This window comes from Thermobia domestica, chromosome 18, assembly GCF_964235325.1.
Source record: "Thermobia domestica chromosome 18, izTheDome1.hap1.1, whole genome shotgun sequence".
In the NCBI taxonomy this organism is placed as follows: Eukaryota; Metazoa; Arthropoda; class Insecta; order Zygentoma; family Lepismatidae; genus Thermobia; species Thermobia domestica.
In genome coordinates, this window is record NC_137471.1 from 17,276,071 (window position 1) to 17,298,463 (window position 22,393).

At 35.6% G+C, this 22,393-nt stretch overlaps 1 protein-coding gene across 2 annotated transcripts in view; it reads right to left on the bottom strand.

Moving 5' to 3' along the window:
• The window catches only part of LRR (capping protein regulator and myosin 1 linker 1 leucine rich repeat protein), a 109,880-nt gene that overhangs the window by 79,476 nt on the left and 8,011 nt on the right, over positions 1-22,393 (bottom strand). For both annotated transcript variants that reach the window (XM_081745064.1, XM_081745065.1), the window contains exons 3-9: positions 18,817-18,867; positions 15,964-16,023; positions 15,196-15,323; positions 12,393-12,567; positions 8,184-8,257; positions 5,522-5,686; positions 2,880-2,974 (exon numbers count right to left, since the gene is read on the bottom strand). In XM_081745064.1, the coding sequence (XP_081601190.1) occupies positions 2,880-2,974; positions 5,522-5,686; positions 8,184-8,257; positions 12,393-12,567; positions 15,196-15,323; positions 15,964-16,023; positions 18,817-18,867 (748 nt within the window). The remainder of the gene's footprint in view (positions 1-2,879; positions 2,975-5,521; positions 5,687-8,183; positions 8,258-12,392; positions 12,568-15,195; positions 15,324-15,963; positions 16,024-18,816; positions 18,868-22,393) is intronic.

Consider the following 22,393-nt stretch of genomic DNA (forward strand, 5'->3'; position numbering starts at 1 on the left):
ATGACACTGCAGTATCAGCGACGATATTTACAAAATGGTAAATGTTTCAACACTGAGTGCTCACTGAATTGCGACCAAGTACCTAATACTTTGCTGGTCCACCTTTTGCTTGAAGGACAGCCTGACATTAATTCTGCAAGTTGTTGATATGTTTCCACGGGTATCTGACACCATATATTCCTGATGGCATCCCACAATTACCCCATAGATGTTGAATACGATTAAGATCCGGTAAGATAGGGAGCCAATTCATATGCTGCAGCTCCGTGGAAATTTCCTCAAGCCAAGTAGTACAGTCCTGGCTCGGTAGCACTGTGCATTGTCGTCTTGGAAAATGCCGTCTTCGTGTAGGCAGAGGTGTTGCATTATAGGGCGTACATGATCCCTTAACACCTGCAGATACACAACGGATGTCACACTATGGTCCATGCACAACAACGGTCCCAGTCCATGCAAACAAAAACATCCTCAAACCATACAGCCGGCCCACCAGCCTGTAAAGTACCCACCATTGCACGAGGGATCCATAGCTTGGTGCTGTTGGCAGCACACACGCATGCGCCCGTCTGAGTGGTGTAGCACAAACCGTACTTATCGGACCAACATAACATTTTATAATCATCCGCGGTCGAATTAGCGTGCTTCTGTGCCCATGGGCGACGAACTTGGTGGTGACGAGTCATGAGGATGAATGAATCGTCTGCTGTGGAACTTCATGCGTACCAGTGTACGTAGCATAGTTGCGTGGGAAATGGGTGTTGTGCATTCACTATTGAATTGGTCACGTAATTCCTGGACACTGATGGTTCGTTTGGCTATCACGAGCCGTTTGACGCGACGCTCGCCCCGCGATGTGACCTTCCGTACGTCCCTGTAGTTCCGTTTCTCGGTGGTTGTTACCACGTTTTCATGCCACTCCTTGCACAACTTCACTACACTGGAACGGGCGTATCCGACAAATGCTGCTGTCTGGGTTATTGATGCACCTATTGTTCATGCCCTTTCGGAATGCGGATAAATCCTGCCCACCTCCCATCGTAACAGTGTACCGTCTGCCAACATACAGCCTCGAGTATGTTCTTTTTCAGCAATACTCCCACAGTCAGGGTGACCATATTATCTTGTCTACTGGTCACGCCTTCTTGTGCGGAGGGATGGTCATAATTCAGTAAACACTCGGTGTACATCATTACAACAGATAATCACCTTTGCAAGACAATGACATTTATAATCACCGTTTCACATACTTGTTCATTCAATGTATCTGATAACACGTTCAATTTGCTCCTTGAGTTCTCGCACTATTCGGAGTTTGTTTGCGTAGACTTTCGATTTGAAAAATGTCTAAATAAAGCAGTCGCAAGGAGTAGGGTAACATGACGTAACTGGCCAATGTTCCATCTCGGCCCGGGAATTATTTACGCAGCAAGGCATCGTCTCGTGGGAGGTGTGGCAGGTAGGACCATCTTGCTGAAACTACATGCGTTCAGTATTAATTCCGTTGAAATGCGGTCACAAGAAAATGGCAACTATATTTGGGTACCGTTCTCCATTAACTGTCACGAGATTCCCATCCTCATTCTTGCCATTCTTCCTTTGTATGGCGTTGTGTTAACTAAGCTGCAGCGATAAAAGAAACTTATATGGCATTCCTAAATCAGAATGATGTAAAATATGCGTCATTCTTCTTCCAAATAAAAGAGTTTTATAAACCATACTAATCCTCTAACCTTTTTTGAACATCCTATACATCTCACGAGAGTGACGTGTCCCCACATCTTGAACGTATAAATATTTTCATCGCACTTTCTAAACTTGCCATTCTCTTATATCTTTAAAATGTCAGTTGATTTACTGAGACATTTATCTCTTCTTTGGTGCAGCCTTCTTGGAACTTTTCGGTTTTGCTGTAGTCTTCTTTGGCTTCGGGGTCTTTGGCGTCTTGAAGGTGGGAGCAGCAGCAGCCTTCTCCTTTGATGCTGATCGTTTCGCCTTGGTTGAAGATCCACCTTCAGGCTTCTCCTTCAGCGATGAAGCACTAAGCTTAAACGATCCAGATGCACCTTTTCCCTTGGTCTGAACCAATGACAAGGAAGCAACTACTTCTCACGTATTTCTTGATAAATGGAGCAAGCTTCTCGGCATTCACTTTGTAGTTCTGAGAGATGTATTTCTTTATAGCTTGCAGTGATTTCCTGCCCTTTCCTTCAAATTCTTGATGGCGTTGCTCCCATTTCTGATATTCGTGGATGAGAAGATGTTGTTTTTGGTTTCTTAGGCTTTGCAGACTTCTTTGGAGAAGCCTGTGCCGGGGTTGCAGGTGCTGATGCCGTACCTGCCGTTGCTTTGTGCAATAAACTCAACGATACTAAAGAATCGTTGCAGGAGAAAAAAATATCCCTCACAACTTTGTTTTTGATTTAGTCTTAGTTTGTAATACTATCTGTAAGTTTCCACCATATTTCTACATCCGGTATGAGGGCAAAATCATGCTTCTACTTATTTTTATCTTTAATTTCTTGGATGAGTTACGATGTTCAGGCTTTTACAGTGTACGAAAACTATTCCATATTTCCGGTGTTACTATGTGACGTATGATATAAGAAATAAAATATATCTAGGTAGCCTATTCTACACCTTCATTACTTTTTGATTATAGTTTGCGGAATTCTAAATCCACTTGCTTGGGATATTTATCAGAAAACAAAGCAAGCATAGCAATGTAACCCATTTATACCTTTAGTTCAGTTATTATAAGCTGGTTAGTATACTTCTTATCCAGCTTCTTTCGTGGCTTTTGTACAGCGAAAACATAAATTAAGCCTTAGCCAGAAAGTGAAAGCGATATAGTAACGAAGTGTACACGAAAAAAGACTTACCTTTGTCTTCTATAAAATTGTTGGAAAGGTCAAGTGTGTGGAGCTGAGTATTGTTATTAGCTATCAAGGCTAAAGATAGCTTATGAGCAAAATCCCTGAAAAACAACAACGAATCATATTACAACTCCTCATAAGAACATACATGAATAATACAATGGTTAACTCTACAACAAAAGTCATACTCTTATTTAGCACATTCTTTTGTTTTATGAAAATTAAGCTGAAATACGTGTAATTATACGCAGAGGTTTCACAGCTAATTTTAATTTAGCATACTTCCGGTTAATCCGTAACCCTTTATGGTGAATGGAAAAGTGGTTACACAAGGAATTCTATTGTTAAAAGATAAATAAATAAATAAAACTGACTAAAACTTTTGTTTTAAAGACCATATTCTTACAACTATGAAAGGAAATTTTTAATAATTTATGCTGAAGTAAAATATCAAGTCGCGGAAGAGGACTCACATTTTGTTTCGATTTTCTTACATGTACGGATAATACAGGATTTTTTTTTAAGAAAGAGGAATAGATGACTAATATATTATTAATAATAATAATAATAATAATAATAATAATAATAATAATAATAATAATAATAATAATAATAATAATAATAATAATATGGGGTTTGCGTTTGTATGTAACACCAAGGTAATGAGGGATGAAACCTACTATAGTATAATAGCTATTAACGTAATATCCGAATCACGGCTAGGGGCTAACTCCGGTGCAGTTTGGGGATGCACAATTATCATGTAAAATAAACCCTCGTCATATAGGCTGTCCTCTACAACACAATCTTGCCTCCAAAGGAAATATTCACTGGTATTATTATTATTATTATTATTATTATTATAGTAGTAGTAGTAGTAGTAGTAGTAGTAGTAGTAGTAGTAATAGAAGAACAAGAAATCTCCGCAGTTTCCCTACTTGTGTTTCTGATCACCTCTCTTACTCTTTTTCACTTCTATAGTCCTTTCGTTTCAGCCACTATGTATCCCCCTATGAAGAGTTACGGATTAGCCCCAAGTACGGGAAATTACACTTAGCAATAAATAAAAGCATTAAGTACATATTTCCTGATTTCTTTCTTAGTAAACAAATGGTACAGTGTTAGTAAGAAATATTTTTGGAAGGATGGGTAATGTATTTCGCTACACTGTCAAAGTTAGTAGTTTCAATAAGTGTATGTTGTTTAAAATTAAATTACTAGTTTTATCTCCTTTAATAGGCTCCATGTATTTGCTACTTTGGTAACGCTACCAAAGGGCGCGCCTGGACGTTCTCTGTTCTTAAATTTCCCTTTTCTTTGTGATGAACAATCAGCATGTGCGTGGGTTTTGTCTCCCACTTTCTTCATTCCACCATTTCATTCTGCATCATCATCACATCTTCTTTAGCCGAGGTACATAATGGTGAGACATTATTAAAAAAAAAAGTTCTTTCTTCCCTAGTTCTTCCCCAATCTCCACCTCATGAAGCGGTTTGGCGAAAGTACTCATTTTCTGTCTTCTTCTTCTTCTTCTTCTTCTTCATTATTAGGATTATATTTTACTTTCGTCTGCTCATTCATTTTCAATTCCCGCTTTGGGATACCTTTCTTGCAATTAGCCTGACTGACTGACTTTTTTTTTACAATTTTCCTCAAACACTATAAACAAGAATGCTGGGACAGTACCGTACATAAAGGCTATTGTAAAATGTTTTTATTGACGGCACTGATGAATGCGACCTCTTAGTCGAAGTAGTAAGAATTGAAAATTAGGATTATACTAGTTTTCGTAATACGGCTGTCTCCAGAATCCGAACGCCCCTGAAGTCGAACTCGGAACACGAACGAAAACTTCGATCAAATTTTGCATCTGAATATGAATGCTGAATCGAACACCCAGCATATATTCCATGTATTCATTTGAGTATGTTTTCCCTGCGCTTTGTCATTCAGTTCAGTGTCGGAAGTTGCAATGAAAGCATCTAATGATTTTCGCTAATTTTACACCTTCGCGCCTTTTTTTTTAAACATAATAACAACTTAGTGTATTCGCATGCGTTCCGAAATATTCATTCATATTTAAGTAACATTATAATTATTTGTCATCATTGTAACTTAAAATAATGTATTTACTGTTAAAATAATTTTGAAAATTCGAGTTCCAGAAACAGAAATTGGGATCCAGAAACAGAATAATCCAGTTTCTATTTTTTTAAAAGGGGAAAAAATATGTCTTAAAACTCGAACGAATTAAAACTACAACAGAAAATAAAATGAAAAGTTTTATGTCCCACGATTATGCCGGCTTGGCTAAAGGAGACGGTGATTATGAGCAATGAATGCAATGGTGGAATGAATAAAGTGGGGGAAAACGGGACAACACCGAGAAACCCCACACACACGGTGTTTGTCCACCACAAAGTTCACTTGGCGCGAGCTGGGATCGAACCAGGGACCCCAAGCACCAGAAGTGAACACTCTACCGCTGAGTCACCGCGGTCCTAGAACTACACCAGTCCTAAAACGGATTAAATAGGATTCTACGGTATAATTGCACACAGCTCTTTTGCAATACGAAAATTGTCGTATACAAGTACATTACAAATATACATGAAAACTTTTTAGCTATACTTAGATATAATACTCACCATTTTAGTCCTAAATTGTCTAAATATAGCTCTTCTATGCTAAGATTCTTTCTAATTACATGAAGAATGCGATCTAATGCCTCATGGGATAATCTAATACCACTCGCACGAAATGTAGTAAACCATGTGTTATATTCCAGAGCACTGATTATAGGTACAATGTCCCTGAAATTAAAAACATACATGGTTATCAGATAAGATCTGTATTTATACACTGACATTATAACAATTAAGAATACTTACTCCTTAAGTTCAGCATACACTTAGTTTTGATCATTCCCTTTCAGAAATTAGTTTTGTTGTTGAAGATATGTATTAAAGACACTAGACTCTTTTCAACAAAATATCTTTCATTTATCTAAATAGACTTTCCAGTCAGCAATATTAATCCAATAGTGAACTAATGTGAATAATAACTTATAATACGCAAAGAACGCATATTATACGATGGTACGTTTACTACAAATAGAGTTATGTTTAATTTCATACTGATTGATCACCCTTAAAGGGTCAAGGTCTGTCAGTTCCGTAACGAAATCATCTATTGTATGCAACATCCGTACAACTATCTGAAAGAAGCCCCATTCCACCCAATGCCACCTTGCCACAACATGCAGTGTATCTCAGAGCACAGTTAAGTCATATCACCACGCACGATTTGAGCTTAAAGAAACGTCGCAAAGGGAACAGTCAGAAGTTAGTGCCAAGGCATGTTCACGAGAGATTAACGATCGCGCGAAAGCTATATGGACATTATCTTGCAGGTGACAATGGGCAATTGGTTTTCTATCTCGATAAAGCTTGGACCTACCTCGAAGACTCTGTAAACCTAGGGCCATTATTTAGATCGCAGTTGGTACGAAGGGCCATTCTGAGTCCGTCTGTTGAGAAAAGTTTTCACAGGACTCAATGCTGGTGCGAATATTCTAAGTCCGTGGGCAGCTGTCAAACCACCATGTCTACTCCTAGGCCTAGGTAAATGCAGCTTACTTCCAGACGGAAGTTACGAAGCCCTTACACACCACTTACCTGTAATCGTATAGCAATGATACCCGAAAGATATGGATCCATCCAGTCACACAACTCGGAGTTCAGTGGCACACTATTAACGAATGAAAACGTACTAGTATGTCTATCATGCCTTCTTCATCCACCCACCGCAATGGACTTTTGTACCTTCACCTTGCTGAAACGAGAACTCGTACGAAGACGTCCCACCATACTACTGGGCCTCTGGAAAGCCTAGCAAGCAGTGGGGTCTCAATTTCACTCCCTAAACTTCGCTACGTTGGAAATTACGTTCCAGAGCGACAGTTAAAACTAGTAGCCACCATATCACGCATAACTGCTGGTGGAGAAGAAGATTGTTCTTTACAAGTATGTGCACAAATTTTGTTCATCTTCGGAGACTCCGCTCTCCGTAGAACATGGAGATTTAAAAGCTACAAGATTTACAGTCCAGAAACTCAGCCGTTTAGAAGATTAATGATATACAGGCAGAAGCGTTTCTCTTTACATATACGCTTTCAAGTTGTAGAGCCTGAAATTTTTTATTAACTGCTCCGAAGAAGAAGACACACTATATTAGATTTGAAATCATTAGTAACTAAATACCAATTTTGAGCACTGCTAAGGTTAGTACATATAACTGTTTTACACAGCATTAAAAATACTAATACCAAGTAATCGAGTTACATGTTCTATTAGTTACAATATGTTGAAGTACTGTAACTCACAGACGCAATACATGAATTCTTCGTTCATTTGTCCACAGTCTACGAAAGAGAGCAGAAAAGAGATGTCACTTGTCATCTTACATTTAGCTGAAATTGCAAGAAATCAAGTGTGCAGTAAGGCTCTTCCGGCACGTTCCGCCCATGGCCGTGCCGGAGTAGCGATTTTACCGGATTATCAAATGTCGATAATAGTTCTAACGGGAGTCCGAAAGATAAATCACCTGAGATAAAAATGCAAACTTTTAAAACATATATTTTATGTGTTTACGCACATTCTAAACATGTGGAGATGGTATAATTAAATAGTCTACAAAGTATTTCGTTATTCTAGCAATTACATGATTTAAAATATTCTTCTTATTATACAACAGAGTACAAAATTGCATTCAAGCATTGAATATTTATTTAATTGAATCATAACCAATAGTGACATCACATATGAAGTTTCTGTTTTCGCATCTTTCGAGACGATAAAAGATCTCCAGTTTTTGCTGTACAATGAGAATCACATGCTTACGTCTGTTACCATAGTTTTATTAGTTGCTGGACTTCGGGAACATTTTAAAGAATAGTACACTGTATGTACACAGTTGTAATACTGTGTAAATGTGATATGTAACAGGAAACATTGTTCTGAAATGAAAATTGAGTGTTCAACTGTTCGATTTAACTTTACTTTAACGACTAATGAGGCTAACGAGGCTATATGAAAAAAATACCTGAAGTTTACACTGAGATCCGAATCACATCTAATTCCTCCAGGAACTGAACTACTTCATATCTGGGCCTAGAATACTAACCACTTAGCCACGGATGAGATTCAACATTATTGAAAAACGATAACTTCCTCTTTTCTAATTGCAATGTTCGTCTCCTTTGAATATTGGTAATGTCAACAGATAAAAGTCAAAGTATATGATACTCACTTTTGGTCCAGATGGTCAAAATCCCTCAAGCACAATTCTCGCGTGTCATGTGACAAGTATATTGTGTCCACGTCCTGGAAAGAAAGTATTTTCCAAATTGTCAATTTCACTGGTACTTCATCTTGATAATATTTACTTAAAAACAGAATTGGGTGTATTTTTATTCAAATTATTAAAAAGATTATTGAAATCACTTACTCCATTGACTGCGTCTGAACGTTTTTGGACATCTACGCTATGGACTTGTTAAGCAGGTTACGTCATTCATATGAAAGTCAAGTCACTTTATAAACACATTTTTCACTATTAGTGCAAAGGTTCAAGATTGAAATGAAAGCTCTTATTAAACTGGTTGTTTATGTTGAAGAAAAAATAGGCCAATTTCTTTAGGAACTGCTTATTTAACAATTCTTCTATATATACTAACAACGTGAACAGAACTTGATAGTGTTCTTCTTCTTCTTGATAGTGTTTACAACACTCCCACATTATCAGTATATACTGTACAAAAGAATTATTAAATTGCTTTAATTTTTTCTACTTAACCACCGGTTTAACAAGACGTCTCCATGCAATAAAAGTAAAAAAAATATGCTTATAAAGTGATTCCATTTTCATTTAAGTGGCTTAACCTACTGAGCAATGCCAAAACACAACGCCTGAAGCCCTTCAGAAGTCTTACACACGCAGAGTTAGTGTTTTCACTTACATTTAAAAAAAATGATAATTAAGTCTAAATAGATATGATGTGACCACACTTACAAACATCTACGTGTCCAAGGTAATAATGGTCTTCAAAACTCATGGTGAAACTACGTCGGGAATGATACTATAGATATGGTTAACTAACGTTTCCAAGAAACTAATTCAGATCAGACCTTTCCAAATTAATCTCATATCATCAAACTATATAACAAATTGTCCTTCTTCCATTACCAATTAGAAAATTTCCCTGTATCCAATCCTACTCGTTTATTGGGTACTCTTTTGATACAATTCCTTACACTAACTTACAACTGCGACTCAAAGACATTCGGTTCTCCAACAAAAAAACTCAAATTACTATAACATCTAACACTACGTTTTAGTATCTATAAAACAACAAACTTCTACAATCAGTATCTATTCAGTTGTATTTTTAACAAATAAATTCAGTATTACTGTAACCATGCTCTTTCTCTTGCCATTATACCATATGGCTCCAATTATTGTTCATTTCTACCACCTACAACATCCTCTCTGCTTTTTCTTTTTAATCTTCGTCATCTTTAATTCTGATTTTTCTTCCTGAATTGCTATCTGTATATTTACTTTTAAATTAAAATTTGTCAATCAGGGAAGAGGAAAAAATGGTTGGAACCCCGTGGATTGTAATTCAAAACCGTCGTGCGACTGCGATGCACGTGACGGAGGGAATCAAGCAGTGCCTCCCACAAGCTGTGTCGACAACCAGTCCCGAGAAGAATTACATGGTATGGACATGGTATGGTAGTAAGCTTGCAGAAGCGAAACAGCTAATAAGGGACCATAATGATTTAACACGGCGACTTGAACCCTCCAACGAAGCGTATGATTTGCCTTATCTCCGCCCAACCGTGAAACATGGCGCTGGCACTGTCATGCTTTGAGCATAATATCCTTGTTTTCTGTAGGTCTTGTGATTATACTTACCACCGGTTCCATCACTGGCCATCAGTATGTCGCCATTTTAGGGAATCATGTGCACTTTATGATCCAAATAATGTTTCCGGGAAAACACCACATCCCAGGATGATAATGCGTCCATGAACGCAGACGGAGCTGTTGCGTCGTGGTTTAACGAATATCAGGATGAAATTGAACACCTCCTCTGACTCGTCCAATCCTCGGACTCTGAACAAACCTGAACATCTATGGTCTGTTTCGGATGCACGAATCCGGCGCAGATTTTCGAAAGCATCTTCTCTCATGGAACTGAGCTATGCACACAGAATGGTGTAATATTCCACTTGTACGATTTACGAACTCGATACTATATTCCACGTCGCATTAGATGTGGAAGAAAGGTGGTCCAACTCCAGATTAATATGGTAAGTTGCACTTTTTCAGGCATTTCTATAAATTGATAAGCTATTCCTATGTTTCCTGTAATTTTCTAATTGTCCTTGTTGCATTTGCAACATCATCAACGTTAACTAATCAAATGCGTGTAGTTTCCTCATCAAATCCACAAGATTTCCAAGTACCTAGTCTTGCCTTTTATTCAACTGTCTTTAGTCTAAAGTAGGTTGTATCTTTCTGTTCTAAAATACCACGCCTTTACAATTAGCTTTTCAAGCTCATTCTGTAACACTTTTACTTCTCCAATATTTAGAGGTTTCTTTAAGAGTTTAAACAAACCCAACACCGGCCTATCGTTTCTTGTATCCCATTTCAAGCTCCTTTAACCTAGTACGTTTTTTTCTAGTACAATTTTTACTATATGTATGTAATTTCATATAACAACTGTTTTGTGTAGTTTCAATCAAGTAATTTCTACGTTGAGTTTGAGTTTCTCAAAGTTTCCAGCTTCAGATTCCCTAATTACATTTATTACAAATAATAATAATCTTTTTTTTTAACTTCACTTGTAATCTCTAGGTTGTTCACGATACTACTACCTATCCAATTTGGTATTTTATCAACTTCATTTTATTATTTATGACATATTAATAAATAAATAATCCTTATGAATTTGTATATAAACGTCATAGGTATTCTGTCATTATTGGCAGGTCACTTCCCGTAGCAATTTTCTATTTTAATACCGTCCATCAACTACAGCCTCTTTCGAATTCTCTTTTTTTTATTCCCCCATACTTTCTAGCACGTTCCGCGTGATACAGTTCCTTCTCAGATAATATTCCAACCACTTTCTCTTCCTCCTCCTAATTAATATAAAATTGTTCTTTACTCCTTAATTAATACTAACATCTTTGCAACTGTTTCCCATTCTACAAAGCTAATTATCTCCATTCCTCTCCATACCCACATTTCGAAAGCCTTCAGTCTTTTTAAAACTCTTTTGCGTAGGTTTATATATATATATATGTGTGTGTGTGTGTGTGTCTTTTTCTTACCTCTTGATTCAGGGACCCACAAAATTGTTCCTCCTAAATGCTTGTTTCGCCACTTCTATATTTGCCTTTCCTTCACGTTCACACTTCATGTCATATCATATCATATCGAAAACCTAGTCACCTGCTTTATTTTCTTCCCTCTTAGTTTTATATTTGCAGCATTGTCAATTAATATGGCTTTTGCCTTTCTAATAATTATTTTCATCCCATATTGTTAGCAGTATATCCTCAACATTTTTAACATCTTATTAATTTTCTTTTCAGATTTCACAACCACCATCATATCATCTGTAAACCGTATGCACCTGATGTTTTACATCATACCGAAATACCGTCTTTCATTATATTCTATAGGACAGAAACATGAACGCCACGCAAAAATGATGAAAAAAGACTAGAGGGTTTCGAAATGTGTGTCTGGAGAAGAATTTGCCCTTCTTTACTATTTCTAGATAGGTATTAAATAACGTAAGCGAGATATATCACTGTCAAACTCGCCTTCTAACTGAACTCTCCTCTGTCATTTGTTCCCCTATTTTAACACTTATTTTGTTTGTTCACTGAGTCTTCGATCTTTCTATTTCAACCTAGCCTTCTTTAGAACTTCTATCAACAATTCCTAGTTCAACTGGTCAAAAGTTTTTGTCTATATCAATAAACTTAACATACATCTCTTTCCCTTTTCTTTTATAAACCTCACCGATTACTCTTAATAGATCCATTGCATTTCTGGTGCCCCTACCTTTCCTAAACTCGAACTGTTCAAAAATTTTGAGATTCACCCTATGGAACTGCGCTACACACTAATTGGGAGCCACTGCTCTACTCTATAATTTTAGGTAAAAGAAGACAAGTCTTATGTCAATTCACTGATAAAATTTTTAATTTCTCGACGTTCGACTGACGAAGGGAGCCATGCGCTCTTATTTCCGAAGAAAACTTCTGCAGGCGCAGAACCAGTAAGCTATTTATTACTGGAAGATGTGCCACACATTCCTCATTACGCCGTACTATTATATTCGAGAGGAGGAAAACTCCCGAGATCTTTCCTACAACAGTACACATAGCTCTATCATATATTACTCCTTACCAAAGAAAATTAACAGCTTACCCAAGCAACTTCTTCTCGATACGGAATCCCATGGTAATCGCACATACAAGCATACTGCGTAGAAAATCCACCACAAGGGCCCAGGTTGAAGCCTTCGCTCGGCCTTCCTAATTCTCCTTGGACCAGCTGTTGGAGACGTTTACTTGGAATCACTTCCACTTTCCGTATAATATGGCTGTACAAAAGAATAATTTCAACATGAGATTCAAACGCACAAAAAACATAGTAAGACATATTTAACATGCTTTGGAAGTACTAAAAATTAGATGAAATTAAAGCTAAAATATTGTGAACTTCTGTGGAAAGCAGGTTGGTCGAGACAAATGATGGTAAACAGAATTGGACTTTCTTCCACAACAGTTTTATTATAAAACTTCACTACGAACAGTATAGTACAATTCTAAAGGTGGCCCGAAGACCAATATAGTCCCTTAATTTCGTAGTAGGTAATTAGGGAGGTCTCAAGGTCCAGCCGTAGCCAAGAGACTGGTTCGGAAGAACCTCAAGACCCAGACGCAGTCAAGAGAAAAGGATTAGGCTTCTCTTAAGGCCCAGACGCAGTCAAGAGAGTGGTAAGAAATCTCAAAGCCCATATGCAATCAAGAGAGTGGTACGAAATCTCAAGGTCCAGACGCAGCTGAGAGAGGGTAAGGTAGTTCCCAAGGCCAGGTGCAGCCAAGAGCAGTCCCAACAACTGATGCATTCGAAGGTGCTGCAGAGCCTTATACACTATATCCTTATGAGTCTTTGTAGATCCTCGTGGGGGTAATGACGATCATCCTTTTTCGGATCAGATGTTGACTGATGATCTTCGTTGTTTGCTGGGTGTTATTGTTGTGGTTGAAACGTGCAGCATTGTTATTTGCAGAGGATATAACAGTATGATGTAAAGAATACTTCAATTGTTTCCACAAGAAACGTTCAAAATACGCAAGTGACTATACAGCAATCTCACTGGCAATATACAGGATGATAATAAATGAATGTATCAACGTTGGGTATCCAACACAAGCAACTATTTATATAAAAACATAACGACGCAAAAACAATTAGGTTTGCACAAAGATATCAATCTATGAATAATTCATTTCTTATAATATAAAGTTAAACATTCGTGAACTAACTTTCCGATCCGTAAAACCATTGATCAATTGTAGGTATGAAAGAAATGAAAAATTAGATCCATAAGAAACACAATGGGAATATATATATATAACAAAGTATTATTACTATTTTCAGATTAACTATTCCTGACAAAGGAATTTAAAAGAATTCTCTAGATTAGTCTCTTCCGGATGAGTTTGGTGTTAATTTTTTTTTTTAATTATATCAGAAAGAAACCTTTTTCTAATTCTTTTTCTAAATGAATTTTTCATTTCCTACACAGGTACAAGTTGATAATGTTTTTACGAATCAGAATGTTAGTAATGTGATTTCAGAGAAAGTTCCTTCGGCACTAATGATAATGACAGAGGACATCTGTTCGAAACTGTACGGTAACTTATAAATACAGACGCTGACGATAAGTTTATTATTATTATTATTATTAAGGAAGAAGTTCTGGAATAACCTTCTCAACAAAACTCGTAGAAGAGTAGCAGTGCAAAAGTTTTCACTGTTAATAAATTAGGCCAACTCGTTATGACGAGTAGATTTATTCTAAAATCTGCTATAAACAGTCGAAACTGGCGACATACGGCCACAGTTATCCACCTCAATATATATATATATATATATTTGCTTAGCGTAATATTCGTTGTATATTACTCTTACACATTAGTTTATATCTTAAGCGGTGACTCTGGTAGTTTCAAATCTGCAAATCCCCTGTACGCTAGTGCCATCTATTGGCAGACAGGCTATGTGCGTAGAGATCCATACTAGAGCGGATATTAACTATTTGAATTAGCGTTACTCACAAACTGAAACAGTTTTCTTTTATAGTAAGAATTAACCTTGACGTGGAATACGTACTCGTGGATTTTATAGAAATAATCACACCCTTATTTTCATTTAATATGGCCGTCTTAATAATAAACACAAAAGCACGTTCAACATCATTATCCATTTTCAAATAAAGGCAGGGAGGCTGTTAATTATAGGGTTAGCCTAAATGATTCATCGAGTTTCAAAGCATCGACCCCTACGACTCACGCAATATTATTTCTTCCTGTGGGGTTATGTTAAGGACAAAGTTTATTTACACCCAATGTCAACAATTCTGCAAGAACTGTAGGAAGCATCGCTGTTATTGCGACGGACATTGACGGTAACATGCTAGTAAACGTATAGACGGAACTGGATTACCGTTTGGATGTGCGTCGGACCATCAAGGGCGCACACATTGAACAATTGTAAAATGTACCAGAAACTTGGTAATTGTATGCATTTTTTTTTTATTTTATTTTTTTTTTTTTCCATATATAACCCGTCTTTGTACATCGTATATTTGTAAATAAGCAGTGATTTGAAACGCGATGAATCATTCAGCTAACCCTATATTAGGAATTACAGTGTTTCATAGACTAAAATGATTGAATTATGGGTAGATCTGTGACCTCAACCTCCTTAAACATTGTACACACAAAAGTGCAAGATAACATTTTTGAGGTGTAAGACGAGTTTGTACTAAAGAACTAAGACCACTGTTCCGAAAAATCATAGCAGGACGCAATGAATGGCAAATTCAGATACTAATTATTACAACGACGATCTATTTATTTATCTGTCTGTCTGTCTCTCTCTGTCTCTGAGACGATTATAACTGGATTAAAACTAAAGGAAAAATTAGCAGAAAACTTACTCAAAAGGAACCGACGGGAAGATGTTCTTGATGGCACTGGCTATTGTAATAATCATGGAATCTACTTCATGGCTCCCTTCCTCCTGAGTATGGAATGTGTACAGCTTTTCACCCACCGTCAAATTTAACTACAAACAAACAAATTTAACAATTTAATTTAAACAACAACAAAAAGGTTAGTGAGTTTTTTTTTATAGACAATAATACCTTAAGCAAAGTAAATATTTATATAGGAGTAGCAGGGGCGGATTCAGGACGGACTTCTGGGGGGGGGGTGTAATACTGCTACTTAGAGCTACTTTTAAGAGCTCCAAACTCTGGGATGGATTTTTTTATATATAAAATAAAAAAAAATTCTTCTTCTGGGGAGGGCGATTGCCCCGATCCGCCCCTGAGGAGTAGTACATTTAGAAGATACAAATTAATAATATTTAAGCAGATAACTGGATGTTTCGATTCAATAAAATAAGTATTTAAGTATTAAATATTAAGCTTAAATCTAATGAACTAATATTATTTACAGCATGTTAAATGCGAAATAAAATCCTCATGCTTCTAATATTACGAATCAGAAAAAGAATCCTTTTCTCTTAATTGTTACTTTAAAGTTTCTTACTAACATGTATTAAATTTCGTTCATTTTATGCTTCCAAAAGCAAGATTTTCGTTTGTGTAAAGGTGTTTAGAATTCATCACGCACACTGTGTGTAATTGTCAATACATATATGGAAACATTGAAATCCCATTTTCTATGTGCAATACACTTACTTGATTTGGTTTCTTGCTTTCTATGGCAAGTATCTCCAAATAATGGAAATGGAAATCAATCTGAAACAAATAGGACTAACATTAGTTAATGGTACAATAACAAAAAAAAAAAAAAAAAAAAAAATATTTTGCGGTTATTATGATACATTATCATCATTATATACCTATGTATATAGAATAACTTATCTGCAAGGATTGTAAGAAAAATGATTTATAATATTTGCTTACTTCTACTAACCTGAAAAGAAATGATTTTAATATTGGCTTACTTCTAGTAAGCTAAAGAGAAATTATTTATAATATAGGCTTTCTACTAAGCTGAAGAGAAATGACATAATATAGGCTTACTATACATTAGCAGAAAAAGTATAGTGTAATCTGAAGTTTAGCGTCCCATTTCAGCACCAAGACTACATGAGATGTACACTCATGTCCAAAATAATTGTCGCATATTTATAACTGTCTTCTTGTAAGAATATAATTTGAAAATGATTTTGCAGGGTACTTTTAATACTGATACTATAAGTATAATCGGGAAATGTATATTTCTGGTAAATTTCATAGGAAAAGAATTATAAATACGAAAATTAGAATGAGTACAACAAAATGTTGCTAAATGGAAAAGAAAGTTTTGTTTTCGTTTTACTGTTGTTATTTACTGCTCTTTTGACATGACATTTTGCCACATACATGTCTTTGTCAATTATACACATACTAACATTGTAAGAAATACTGGGCAAATTTCTTATCAAATTATATTCGTAAAACAACATATTTATAGACATGCGACAATAATTTTGGACATGAGAGTACATTTACAGTTCAAGGTCGAATCCAAAGCACTGTAATGTATCAATGCTCTCTCAGTGTGAATTAAAAGAGAGGCCCTATCTATTGAAGGTGTGCATGTTAGCCAATCGACTAGCAGGGAGGGGATAAAAATATTTGTTTCGGTCAATGTCCAGACAGAAAATTTACACACTAATAAAAACAGATTCACGAAGATTTCAACGATTATTCCAGTACGCCTTTTACCTTTGAAATTTTTATTATTAATGATCCTGGCATTCAAGTTGGATACTTTTCTTGCGTTCGATTATAGTACCGTAAAATCAGTTTATCTGGCCGTTTCTTCTCTTATTTTATACGGGACTGCAGAACTATGTTCGACTCGCCTTCTATACGTTATGATATATAATTACCGGAACGTTTTCTATAGTTAACTTCAATCATCTTCATTTGTGATCTTTAAAAGTTTCCGGTCATTATATCATGCATCTAAGAGGTGTGTCATTGTTAATATTTTAATCATTCGTCAGTTTAGATCCAGTAATAAAACATGGGAAGTTAGGATTCAAGCTGTCTACTGAACAATCAATAATGATGCCTGTCAATCAGGAATGTCTGTAAATATTTACTAATGAAGAAATATTTAATGGGTAGACTCTAACCTTCCTCACAAGCACTTTTGATTATGTAATGAAACGAATGAGATGCGATTGAAACAGCAGTGTATGTTTATATAAATAAATAAGCCGCTGATGAAGGTGGGGATTTCCCATTGAAAATCTCATCACTAATAATTATATACGCATTTCTGACCTTATTTAATAAAAGCTGTCTGTCTATAGTTTTTCTTACTGTTTATTTGTTATTATGTACTTCATGTAGTTAATAAAACTATAATGTATTTGTAATTTACGATACGTTCTGTTTGCACATTTCCTGTTTTATTACCATATGTCTATTTATGTACAACCTTGTGTAACTGAAACTACCACTTACGGAAATCAGGTTACGTTATTGAACGGAAATTTTTCCGTCCGGAGAATTGATATATTTTCAGGTATCTCTTAAAACAAAATGAAAGGAAAAATCAGAATGTGCTACTCTATCAATACTCTGAATACGGTACACATATAAGCAATGGACCATACAGGAGTGGACCATATCTTGATACGGCCTTGTAACTTTCAAACCAACTAATAAAAGGTTATGTAATTTTATAACATGCAAAATATCGACAGGGGGACATTATTTGACATAATCTACAATACTACCCAATTAACAATGTTGTCAACCCAACAAAAAACTTAGTTTATTTATTTAATTTTAATGGCACTACATCCAAGTTATTACATATTTCAAATCTACATGTTAAACGAAACCTGACATTTATTATATCGTGTTACAATCCAACAACAGTATCACATATATCCGTAAACAAATTTTGGAAGCCTCTACAACAGCAATAACAAAACTCAGAAGAATGCATCAATGCAGAACGAAGCATAATAGTATCGAATACTATAACTATATAACATATTTCTATGACATAGAAACTGAGTAACAAAGGATTAAAGATGGTTCAGAAAGTTTAACATTAAAAAATGCTTAGATAACTATCACATCCAATTACTTAAATAGTTCACAATTAACGTAAAGTGCCGTTTACAGCAATTTGATTCTCAACCCGCTCTGGTGATATAAAAAATATGAATAAAGATGGCTATACTGCTTAACAACGTAGGTGTAAAAGAATTGTTTTACAAAATGTTGTTTTTGTCTGATTTCATAATACAGCATTATTTTTTCATACTTATAATTTCGTACTTTCATAATTGTAAGCAGTGTTGTAAAGTTTATCAGTGCTCATGATATATCCGGAACGAACGGGTTGAGCTACCAAATTGTTGAAAATGGTATTGCTGTCTTCACATTTATTGTAAACCACCTTCGAAATTAAAAGCTTATTTAAGCGTTTTCTAAATAAAATCTTTTGTAGGAAGTAAAATTTGTCAACCCCTTGTCAGTTTCCTAATCCCTCCACCCTTTCTGCCACAACATACTTACTCTTGTAGGAACTTTTGTTGTCAGGATGAAAAGCCGACACGGGGAGAAAACCTAGAAAGAAGATAATAATACTTGCTCAAAGAATCATTATATACATAAATATACACAAAAAAACTTTTCTGGAAGTTTCTGATATTTATAAGCAAAGTTATGCAAACAGTAAGAAAATGATAATAATAATAATAATGATAATAATAATAATAATAATAATAATAATAATAATAATAATAATAATAATAATAATAATAATAATAATAATAATATAAATTTTGAAATTTCTTTACAACTCTTGCTAATTCCATTTTTATGATTATATCCCACTCCCATAGTTAATTTTTAACATGACTTTTATTATTAATAATGAAAAAAAATAAGTGAAAGTCCTTATTTACAAGCTACAAAGGGATTATTCCATGGTAGGTAACACTACACTTAAATGAAATGAAATGAAATCTTTAACGTCCCACTGTTATGCCGGTTAGACTAAAGGAGACGGTGATGATGAGAAATGAATGCAATGGTGGAATGAATAAAGAAGGAAAAAACGGGAGAAGCCAGAGAAAACCCAAGCACAAGGTGTCTGCCCACCACAAAGCTCACTTGGTGCGAGCTGGGATCGAACCAAGGACTCCATGCACCAGATATGAATCTTCTGCCACTGAGCCACCGTGATTCAACACTACACTTAAATTAAAACCCCTTTTGGGATATTATTTTTCTTTCTAGACCTAAAATACTTAACGGATGTTCATAGATTCTTTTTTCAATAAAGTATATTTTTTATCTTATTGTTCACGCCATACACTTGATACTGCCGGTCTGAGCTAGGGCTTGATAGTAATATTTTTATTTTTCTAAAAGTAAGCTAGTCGGTTTGCGTTCATTTTGTTTCATTGGCATAGTAAGTTATGAGGTGGAGGACGTTACAAATTCACTCATATTTATCTAAAATAAAGCAAATATATGACAGAAAGCAACACCGACTATTCTTAACTTTCCCATTATTTTTTGACATTATTTGCATTATAGGTCATTTACGTTTCGGTTAGATCAAAGTACGATAGGAACGTGTGCATATACCTCTTCAAGACAAAATATTAATCAGTAACTTACCTACTGGAACTTTAATTTAAAAAAAAAAAAAAAAAATATAAGTGAAGTTGTAATTACCTCTACCCCATAATTTGCCCTCCTCCCCGCTGATCTAGTAGTTAGCGCATATGACCTACTTTCACGAAAAAACAAATTTTCATTTATTATTGGCCTGTCTGGAAATTTAAAACAGGGAGCTTTCCCATAGTTATTTAATACGACCGAAAACCAAAATTATGTCTTAGGGTATCTAACTAGCACATTTTTTTTTTTTTTTTTTCTTAGATTGAAAGTAATATGCCTACCACGTTTGGTAAAAGTTGCTCCAGACATTCCGGAGTTACGCTGGAATATACATTTATACACATACATTAAAATATCTAGAGCTGTGAAAGCAACGCCTTCGATGCTGTCCCTAAAAACAGTCGAACACGTTTTTATGATCAATTAAAAAATAATATACGATTATCAGAATCCGATTGGTATGTGGGATTAAACGAAATACATATATTTCATTAATGTTATAATGTTACCGAAGGTGAAAATGTTATGTGGTACAAATTTAAAAATGCAGACACTTTTCATAATATTTCCAGAAGGTGCACGTGGTCTCGAGTTAGAATGCCGATGGAAAAGCACTAAAAAAAATAATTTCGCAATTATTCACTTACATTAATCATCCGTCTCCTATAGCCAAAACGACATATCTGTGGGACGTTAAATATAAAAAAAATCATGATACTTCCCTATTCGTTAATACAAAAAAATTCATCTCAAATTTCATACCTTACTCCGCCAACAACAAAGGTGTACACTGTGGACTATTTTTCTTGACACGCCCTTGTGACTTTAAAACTAATGGACAATGAACGCTGAAATTTTATAGTATCCGAACATCGGTAGGGGGATATGGTTTAAAAAGGGAAAAATGAAATGAAATCTTTAAGTTTAATGTTCCACGGTTATGCCGGTTAGGCTAAACGAGACGGTGATAATGAGAAATGAGTGAAATGGTGGAATAAAGAAAGTGGGAGGAAACGGGAGAACCCAGAGAAAACCCACGCACACGGTGTTTGTCCACCACAAAGTCCACACGGCGCGAGCTGGGATCGAACCAGGGACCCCAAGCACCGGAGGTGAACGCTCTACCACTGAGCCACCGCGCCCCCAGGTTTACAAAGGGAGTTCGAGGGAAAGCACTTGCCTGCAGAGAAACTAATCATGCCATTTGAAGGACCAATGCATGCTGATTGCAACAAGCTAATAAAATTCCTGTACGGTTGAGAACCTTGAGAAATTCAACTTGGAAGTTCATATATATATATATATATATATGAATGAATGAATGAATAAATAAATAAATAAATAAATAAATAAATAAATAAATAAATAAATAAATAAAATTAGTACATGCTTGTTTAAACGCGTTAAGTACAATATTATTAGCAACGAATATTGACATACGAATTGAAATCTATCGGAGGTAACACAAAACTGTTTTGCAATAACTAACCGGTTTGTTAGTTAAAATCAAGTCATTATACTGTTCACAATAATGATAGGTTAGGGATGAAAACTGATCACTGTTGTTCTGTTCTATAAAGAAATGAGGCTGGAAGACTTCTTTGTACCATGACATTTTATATCTGCAATTCGTTGCATCCGTCAAGGGAACAGTTCGCATAACCAAAGCGAAAATCAAGTTCGACAGGTGATTAAAAAGGTATATAATTTGTTCGGTAACCTGCCTTGTGGAATGCGAACTGAAACAATCATTCAATATATCTCGGTGTTCGGAACTGATTCATTACCACGAACACGAACTTTATTTGATTGTTTCGTTGGTACATCAGAACGTCTGGATGAAAAGTTTCATATTACGTACGAATCTCCTACCATAATCTTTGATTGGTCGAATCCAAACACATCAAATGGTTGTACAAATCGTGTATTTAGCGTTGAATCTCTCGAAAAGTTCTCAACCGTACAGGAATTTTATTAGCTTGTTGTAATCAGCATGAATTAGTCTTTCAAATGGTATCCTTAGTTTCTCTGCAGGTGAATGCTTCCTCCCAAACTTCCCTTCTTAGCATATTGTGACATCGCAAGGATAAATGTGTTGCCAACCCAACATAAAATTGTATTATTATTACAAGGTGTCTACTAAAATTCCAAAATGAAATTTCGTGACCTTTTCTTTGCCAAATCATAACATTTCGTAACATTTTCAAGAGCGAATTTGCGTGCGAATTAGGCCGAATTTTCATCCATGCGATAGAAACGTACTTTGCTTGCGATTTGGTAGCGTCTGAAGCCGATCATAGACATTTTTGGTGGTGAGTTTTGACGTTTCACAGAACAAAATTTTCCAATCTGTACTCACATTTGTACAGTTTAAAAAAATCGTGACCCGAAAGCTAAATTTCGTGACTTTGATGACCGTTTTCTGATTTCGTGACATTCGTGACTTTCGTGACCGATAGAC